Source organism: Drosophila erecta, unplaced genomic scaffold, assembly GCF_003286155.1.
Source record: "Drosophila erecta strain 14021-0224.00,06,07 unplaced genomic scaffold, DereRS2 tig00000305-arrow-arrow-pilon, whole genome shotgun sequence".
Lineage (NCBI taxonomy): Eukaryota > Metazoa > Arthropoda > Insecta > Diptera > Drosophilidae > Drosophila > Drosophila erecta.
The window spans coordinates 132859-141961 of record NW_020825220.1 but is presented as its reverse complement, the minus strand read 5'-3'; the positions used below and the strand labels follow the sequence as shown (position 1 = coordinate 141961).

At 33.5% G+C, this 9103-nt stretch overlaps 1 protein-coding gene and 2 long non-coding RNA genes across 10 annotated transcripts; 2 read left to right on the top strand and 1 right to left on the bottom strand.

The window, feature by feature from the left end:
* Nucleotides 1–473: 473 nt before the first annotated feature.
* On the bottom strand, nucleotides 474–7207 carry LOC26526295 (phenoloxidase-activating factor 2). 8 transcript variants are annotated; one of them, XM_026983513.1, is made up of 3 exons: nucleotides 5961–6169; nucleotides 5488–5818; nucleotides 474–1818 (listed from the first exon to the last, which is right to left on the bottom strand). In XM_026983513.1, exon 3 carries the CDS (start codon nucleotides 1816–1818, stop codon nucleotides 553–555), a length of 1266 nt encoding a protein of 421 aa, XP_026839314.1. In that variant the 5' UTR covers nucleotides 5488–5818; nucleotides 5961–6169; the 3' UTR covers nucleotides 474–552. The 8 variants fall into 8 exon arrangements, 6 of the variants coding, with proteins under 6 accessions (XP_026839314.1, XP_026839310.1, XP_015015482.1 ...); XR_003408229.1 differs by lacking the exons at nucleotides 474–1818; nucleotides 5488–5818; nucleotides 5961–6169 and adding exons at nucleotides 2602–2772; nucleotides 2832–2861; nucleotides 3146–3273; XM_026983509.1 differs by lacking the exons at nucleotides 5488–5818; nucleotides 5961–6169 and adding an exon at nucleotides 7190–7207.
* Nucleotides 4494–5131, top strand: LOC113564673. The gene is made up of 2 exons (XR_003408230.1): nucleotides 4494–4897; nucleotides 4962–5131. It is a non-coding gene; the product is annotated as an uncharacterized LOC113564673 (long non-coding RNA).
* On the top strand, nucleotides 6439–7004 carry LOC113564674. Its single transcript, XR_003408231.1, has 2 exons — nucleotides 6439–6633; nucleotides 6742–7004. It is a non-coding gene; the product is annotated as an uncharacterized LOC113564674 (long non-coding RNA).
* Nucleotides 7208–9103: the final 1896 nt, after the last annotated feature.

Sequence of the window (9103 nt, the reverse complement as noted above, 5' to 3'; positions counted from 1 at the left end):
AAGCCCCCAAGAAAAATGATCAAAAATTGCTCTAAAGACGATTGCGCCTTTGTGGTGTCGTAATATTTCGGAAAGATAAAAACGTTAAATTACCACCCAGACCTCGGAGCCGACAAATACCTCAACAATTTATATTTTTGATTCGTCCCAACAAAGCTCCTCTATTTCTATTTTTGTTGTTCCGAAATAAAATTCTTAGCTTGAAGTCGCAGCCTTTAAAAAAATAAGTATCCCCTTCTGTAGCAAAACACTGTAGGTCATATTCTTCTAAGCCATGTTGGTTATACCCAACAACAAATCTTTACAAGAAAGTCGTCCTCTTCTTGACACCGTAAGTATTTAAAATAGAGTCCAACCGGGAACGACTATTTTAGGCCCATATTCTTCCCTTATCTTCCCCATTAAAAAGTGTTACATTTTCCTATAAGCAGTTATGGTCATTAAACTTTTAATCAAATATAAATGTTAGATAGTTAAATTTATTTAATCTTTTATTATAATTGCATTTAAATACACTATGAGTTGTATTATTCTGTAACTGTAAGATACAAGTTAAGCGGTGTACACATCCGTTCCGAAGCCATTAGCTAACATTTGCTGGTCAATCCAACTTCGGGCCAAGGCTACGTTGGCATAAGCTGCTGGAACTTCATCATTACATCCTATTCCCCAAGCAACTATACCAGCCTGCTGATATCGGGACTCCCTTGTACTTCCAATAGGACAAGCCAGTGGAGCTCCGCCATCCCCTTGACAGGTATCAATGCCACGCTGTCCACCCGCGCATATGAATGACCTATCCAATGCAAACTTTGGTCCAAGTCGAGTGCCTCTAAGTCGCGTTTGACAATTGTTAAACTCGACAATGGGTAACGGAACACGCTTCATGAAGGCGCTATATTTGCCCAAAGAACCAAAATCATCTTTTCCCCAGCCGGTGGAAAAACATGTGTTACCGGGTTCCGGGATATCATTTTGTTGTGGTAAGCATATAACATTAATATGATCATCCAAAGCAAACGGTTGAGTTAGAATTATAAGTGCGAAATCATAAGCTATGTTTCTGCTTCTATATTTAGGATGCCATATAACAGTTTGTACCGATCTTTCTTGATACGGTAGACGCTCTTTCGTTGTTTGTGTGTCCCACTCTCCAGCTCGGACAGTAAATGATCCTGTATTAACCGTCTCAACACAGTGCACAGCAGTCAAAACCACTTGTTTATGTATAAGTGATCCAGCACAGAAATAGCTTAAATTTCCAGAATGCAATAGTGCTACCGTCCATGGAAACTCGCCAAAGCCCGCTTCATTTTGCGATGCCCCGGAAAGAATAAAATCTAGTCCACCTGTGTTGCGAACACCGCAGCCCTTTGGTTGGTTTGGTCTTTGATCCAAGGGCGTCGGATTCAACGTTCTATTAACCGTCCTATTATCATCACAACATACGTCTACAGATGCCGGGCATATCGGATCATCGGCGTTAAAACGAATATCTATAACACCAAATCCGTCAAAAGAGCCATCTTCAGTGACACTATTCGTTGACGGATCACATTTATAATAAGGTACGCAATGACAAGTTGCGGTTTTGCCACTAGTTGAACTAAAATTTGACTGTTGACTTATGGTTTCTATAGGATCGGGTGTAACCAATAATCCGATTCCGCTCTGTAGTTGCGCTGGACGATTACTATTAGTATTAAATATATCCTCAATGTTTTTTTGTGCGTTAATGTTTTGCTGAAGAGCAGGTGAAGATAGGCCTAATAATATAATTGAACATATTGATATAAAATTATTTTTATTGCCAGTCATCTGTAATGTAAAATAAGAAATTATTTCATAAAGTAAGCTTAGATCAAAAAATTGTTCACTGTTATTTGTCTCAATGGATAAAATGAAAATCAAAATGGCTTAGAACCATAAAAAATAGAACGAAACTTACAATAAAAACCAGAGAGAATGCTATAGTCGAGTTCCACGACTATCAGATAGCCGTTACTCAGCTAAAGGAAGTGCGAACGCAAAATTTCACAATTTCGTGGAATATCGGTAGAGATTGGAAAAAATATAAAATACATGAACATTTTTTAAAAAATTGACAGTTTTTGGGCGGTAAAAATTTTGAGCGTGGCAAAAATTTGTTTTTTGCAAAATCGATAGAAATTTACAAGACTAATAAAAAATATAAAACATTTTTTAAAAGCATCATTTGACAAACTTGCTCTGCATCTTACTATGTCTCTGGAATCTACTTACCTTATCTCAATTTTCCAAATTTTATGGTTCCTCATACGAACGGACAGACGGACAGACTCGGCTACTGATCCTGATCAAGAATTTAAATACTTTATATGGTCGGAAACGCTTACTTCTGCCTGTTACATACTTTTCAACGAATATAACTTAACCCTTTTACTCTACGAGTAACGGGTATAATGAAAAAATTTCAAAACATTTTTGAAAAGTGTGGGTGTGACTGTTTTTCGCGGTTTGTGGGCGTAGCAGTGGGCGTCGTAAAAACTTTTTGTCAAATCTATACACATAGAACGAAAATATACAAAATTTACACAATATATAAAAAAATATCAAATTTTTCAAAAGTGTGGGCGTGGCAGTTTGAGCGGTTCGTGGGTGTGGAAACATTTGGAAACAAACTTGCGCTGCGTCTATGTCTCTGGAAGCTGCATGCTTAGTCTCAACATTTTAGCCTTTATAGTTCCTGAGTTCGAGGCGTTTATACAGACCAGATCGATTCGGTTTTTGATCCTGATCAAGAATAATATACTTTATATGGTCGGAAACGTTTCCTTCTGCCATTTACATACTTTTCAAGGCATCTGCTGTACCCTATTGCTCTAAGTAACGGGTACAAAAAAATATTATTAAATCTGGGCTAAGTAATTATAATATAATATAATATAATATAATTTTATTCAACACGTTTCACCTAAATGTTAAATAATAGGAAAAGACCTTTGGAAGTGAAGTCACACATTATTTTAGTTAAGCTTTAATTGTTGTTGGTTACTTTATACAATTGTTAATTCAAAAATTAGAACTATAATTTCTTAACTTTTTTAAAATATTATTAAGTGTATACTTTTTGTATATTTATATACGGTAAAAATATGTGTATTACTTTATAAAAGAAGATCGCTTTACTTAGTTGCTCTGATCGCGGGAAAAACGTCTTGACTACTGGTGTCGAGAGCCTAACCCAAATGAGATATGTAAGTTTTCTGAAAGTATATTAGTATGTGTGTATACATGCGTATATATAAATTACCTCAGAGCAACACGAACGTCACTAGCAAAGTTTACTGATAAGAACTGAAATCTACGCTCAGAGTAATCTTTTTTTAATTCGTTTACTTCGAACGGTTCATAACAAAAACGGTTTCAAAAAAAAATGCTTCTTAAAGCGTTGAAAGAAAATAATTAAGTAGGCAAATAAATATTTTTATAACGAGAGGCGAATAATTAAATTTTAGATATTGTATTTTAATTTATCTATATAATCCTCACAAAAGTTGATATCAAGACTTGAAACTGCGATCGGCATTAATTTTTTACCTCGTTAACAGGTGTTTTTATTTGATATCAGAAGTTTTAAATGGAAAAATTTAGATACCTGAGATAGATACCTTAAATACCAAGATAGATTGGATTAAAACAAAAAAAAAAAATTTGTTGTTACAGACACAAACAACACACATAAATATTTATTTTTAAAATAATACCCAAAATCTTTTTTTTAAGACATCTTTTTAACGGAGCATCGGATTTTAGTAAATGATCATCAACGCTAATTTTGAACAATAATCTCTTAATAAATGTTAACCCTACCATCATCCCTTTTTTAAATTATTTTTTTACACTTTAACTTGGTATTATTAGACAACTGCAGCCGATATTAATATATTCATGTATATATATTATGCGCCCGATGCGCTTCGTCACTACTTCAGTCATCCAAATTGATGAATAAATTGACAAACAGGTTTTAGATCAGAGATGCAAAAACCCAGTTTACGGCTGAGCAAATAACCAATACACCTCAATAAAAACACAAAGACGTATTTACGAACAAATACGTCTATTTATACCCGTTACTCGTAGAGTAAAAAGGTATACTAGATTCGTTGAATAGTATGTAACAAGCAGAAGGAAGCGTTTCCGACCATATAATGTATGTATTTTCTTGATCAGGATCAAGAGTCGATGACGAAGCGCAAGTTTGTTAAATGATGTTTCCACGCCTACTCTAACGCCCACAAACCGCCCAAACCTGTCACGCCTACACTTTTGAAAAATGTTTTGATATTTATTCATTTTTGTATTAGTTTTGTAAATTTGTATCGATTTGACAAAAATCGTTTTGCCACGCCCACTCTACCGCACAAAACTGTCACGCTACACACTTAAAAAAATTAAAATTTTTTTTTACCGATTTTTTCTTCCGAAAAGCACTTCCACTAGCTGAGTAACGGGAATCTGATAGTCGGGGAACTCGACTATAGCTTTTTATCTTGTTTTGTTTTAATTTCTATACAGAAATAGTACAAATTAATGAAGGAATTGAAATAAAGATTTATGATAAGGCGCTTAAAAAAGTTGCCATTTTTTAAATTTAAATTATACATTTTTTTTAGAATCGATAGCTCCCTCTCTAACTGTTACGTACATACTTTTTAACAAACATAGTTTGCTAGGAATAACGTATAAATGTCGATTTCATGTTTGTTTAATTAGTTTTCTCTGTGATGCTTTCCCATTTATACCGTGAGAGCCAAACGTCTTTTTTACATACATATGTATGAGAAAACATATACAATGTATGTATACGCTATAATTCCCAGTCGCAAATTCGGGAACGTGTCAGGGAAAATATGTAAGTATTATAGAGTGCTTATTTTTCCATAGAATAACGAAACAATTTCTTTCTTCCACAATAGAGAAACTTGATATAGGCATTGCATTGAAGTCTTCGTATAGTAGACTTCTATAATGCAATTAGATGTAGTACATAGGTACTCTTTTGGATATGTTAGGGAAAATAAGAAACTCAAAATTTGCCGATTGCTCATATTTTTACAATCATGCATATTCTGGTAAAGGCCGAACTAACATCTTTCTCAAATGCATATATGTATTTTAATTTCACAATGTCCTCTTATTAGTATAATTAAGAATAATAATTAATTCTGAATATAAATATGATTATAATATATAATATATTAATAATGTAAGGATTATATATAAATAATACTACTACAAAATACATACACATACATAGTATATATATATATAAATGTATAACATATAAGGCATATTTGATGTATACTTTTTCTATACATGAAATATTTCCTCTAAAAGTGTGTATGCTTACATACAATATGTATGTTTTCTTACATTGCCTGACATTATAGTTTTGATCACCATAGTAAAAAGGCAATTACATTTTAAACAAGCGGTACTTACATATGAATAGCAAATGACGAAAAGACAAAGAAGTACATAGCATTTCTGTTGTTCTATTGCGTTTCTGTTCAGTTGCTTTCAATTTTGAATCGTCAAGATTGTCAGCGTTTCGTTAAAATTTAATTTTAATAAAATTATGCGTTAAATTATTTCGTATTATTAATTAATTATTATTATTATTTCGCTTTGTTTTCTATTCTTTTCCATTTACTTTTTTCTCCATTATCTGCAATGTGTGTATGTATGTATATGTACATACATATATTGCACATGTTTGCCTTTTCTCTACCAGGATAAATCAAAAAGTCTACTGATACTGGAATTTATAGACCTATTGTAGTTAAATAAAATAAACAATTAAATACTCATTGAACCGGGACTGTGGTATACTCTTTTGGAACACTTCCTCTACTTTAGTTAGAATACACTCAAGAGAATTTTTCCTAATTAATAAATAATTCATAGCCACCTACGATGGTTTTTGGTCGCTATCGATGGCGCTGGGCATTACTTATGATCACAAATCACAATGATTTAAATAAATTAAATGGATGATGGCTGCAAATGGTTTTTATCTGACTTTTTTGATTAGTTGCCATACAGAATTAAAGTAAATCACATTTTGTTGTTTCTCGTTAATACAAATAAAGCGCCTATGTGACAATTAAAGATAAATTAATGTTTCAAACTACACATCGGTTGCAGCAAGCTGATCGCGTTTGTTTTACATAGTTTGTTTTAAAGTTTCTTATCGATATCGATATCCACAGGTGTTCACACTGTAATTTCTAAACATACGGCGTATCGTTTGGGAGTTCTTTACAAACATTTTTAAAAAATAATGAGCCAATTTAAGAGGACGACGTGCAATAATTTTCCGCATTACGGCAACACAATTTTTCATTTTGTCTGGAATTTTGCCAATTTAGGGGATAAAGAGACCTAGTCAAAAACTGCCAGTTAAAAATCCCTAACTTCCAGAAACGCAACCTAAACACCTGAGAATTTTAGTAGCCTCATCAAAAGACCATCAAAACTATATCAGAGTTTTCGTACTTTGCTGCCAACAGAGCTCTTAAGTACATAAGCAATGATATCATATCTGAGAAGTTGGCGATAAATTCACCAAAGTTACCTCCGTACACGGTAATTGCAACATCAAATACAAACTCCAAATACTCCATACTTAATAAACATCCCAGAAAATAAAATTGTTGAATAAATAAAATCTCAATATGTTCACATCGTTTCAAGTTTAACAAAAAGATCGATGGCACAGCACACCCCAGCAATTTTTTACTAGACGCACATCAAAGCATTGCAAGAAACCAGCCGCCTGTGTATCGTGCAGTCACGTTCCACACATTCCCGTTCCTTGTACAAGACTTTTTTGTGCAAACTGCAACGATGATTCCGGACTCTTAGTCGCAATCCTCTCTATTCTTACATTTATATAAACTTATACACATTAAAATATATATAACAATAAAACCAATTTATGGTAAATCATGGCAACTGACTCTGTTTCTAAAAAACCACGCACCAGATTTTGTATATTTGGAGGAGACCCACCCTCCCATATAATTTTACAAATTTTATCTGCCACACAGAATATACCAGGTATTTCCACAATCTCCCACAAAACAACACAGCCAAACAAGGTATTGGTGTGTTTATAAAGAGAAACAATCTATACACTTACCATAAAATAAAATCTAGATTGCTTTGCTTCATTCTGCAGTTTCACTATTAATGTTTACATCCCACCTAACCAAAGCTTTACGTCCGCTCCTTTTTAGATTTAATTTAAATTTTAGTGACATTTTTCTTTAACCCTGGAATGCCATGGGATTAGCCACAATTATGCCAATATCAAAAGCCCACTTCTAAAATTAACAGCTACCGACCTATCTCCCTATTATCATGTCTGGGGAAAACATCAGAAAAAATAATTGTCCAAGACTTATCTGGTTTTGTAACCGCCACGCTTTAATTTCGCATAACCAAGTTGCATTAAAAAAAAGAGCACTTTGAACTCGTTGCTGCGCATTTAACACTTCGCGTCGAACGCCCTGTCGACCAAAAATCTCGTCTGTAAAGAGCCTTTGATCGCATGAGAATGCTGTAGTCGAGCTCCCCGGCTATCAGATACCCGTTACTCAGCTAGTGGAAAAATAATATAGTTTTCCACAAGTTCGGGGGTGACAGTTTGGGGTAGTTTGTGGACGTTAGAGTGGGCGTGACAAAAAGTTGTTTAGAAAATCTAAAAAATGGAAAAAAAAAAAATTAAAAATATCACATTTTTAAAATGTGTGGGCGTAGCAGTTACAGTATAACAGTATAGCACAAGAAACTTACATAACCAATATTAATTCTTCAAAAGTTTGGCGTGACAGTTTTTCGCCATTACAGTGGTCGTGGCAACATTTGGGAACAAGCCTGCACTGCGCCTATGTCTCTGGAAGCTGATACGTTGAAAATTATGTAACAGGCAGAAGGATGCATTTCCGACCATATAAAGTATATATATTCTTGATCAGGATCAATAGCAGAGTCAAACTGGCCATGTCCGTCCGTCTCTCCGTATAAACCCCTCGATCTCGCCCGAACTTTTGGAGAAATAAATTTTTTTTCATGTTATTATTTGTTTTACAATTTATACCGATATTCCAGAATATGTTGAAATTTCTCGTTCGTACTTCCACTAGAACTCAACTATATATCTTGTTATACATATATATATATAATTATAACTTCGGTTTGTTGGTTTATAAAAAGAATATTTTTATTAATCAAAAACTTAAGCGAACGTCGGAGACAAATTCACGTCTTACACAATTGAAGTATGAATAAAATCTAAATCTAATTTGCAAAGCGGACGCTGAGCAAACCCTTGGCTGAGCTTATTTACTCCTTCATTACTCCTCTCATTTATGTTTACGTTAATTAAGCGCTCTCTTGAGGGGATTGCGCATAGATACAGATCAGCCGAGTTTGAGCTACGTGGAAAGTTTTGACCCTTTAAGCTGTGTAAGCAGTTTTCACCCTTCTAGTGGGAATAACGAATAAGACTGCGGATATTTATATTAAATTGTTTACATCGGCCGAATTCGTTATTGTCACCAAGTTCGTTATTGTCTTGGTTCTATGTTCTATTGTTGCTAAGTAAGAGAATATATAAAGTGGCTGGTATATGTTGTGTAGATATATGTTATGTGGTTGAGCATTACATATGTCGTGTCTTTTAATCTGTTGTATGTATCAGTGATCTTTTTATATTTCTTTAGCATGTAGATATGATAATGGTTCTAATTTTGTTACATTGTTATTGATATAAACCGTTTGTGTGTAGTCTATTGTTGTGTTTGTAATTAATATGTTTTCTATTTGAACAGAACAATTAAAAGCTTTTATTATATTATCTCCTTCTATTATAATTTCTCTGTTATACAGTTTTGATTTAATGCAATTTTTGATCATTTCCAAGTTAAAATTATGTTTGGCTCTACATAATTTCCAATATTGCTATGTGTTATTGAATATCTACATTCTGTTGGTATTTGATTTAATATTCCTGTAATACATTTGGTTATTATTGGTTTTCTTGAGTTTTGTT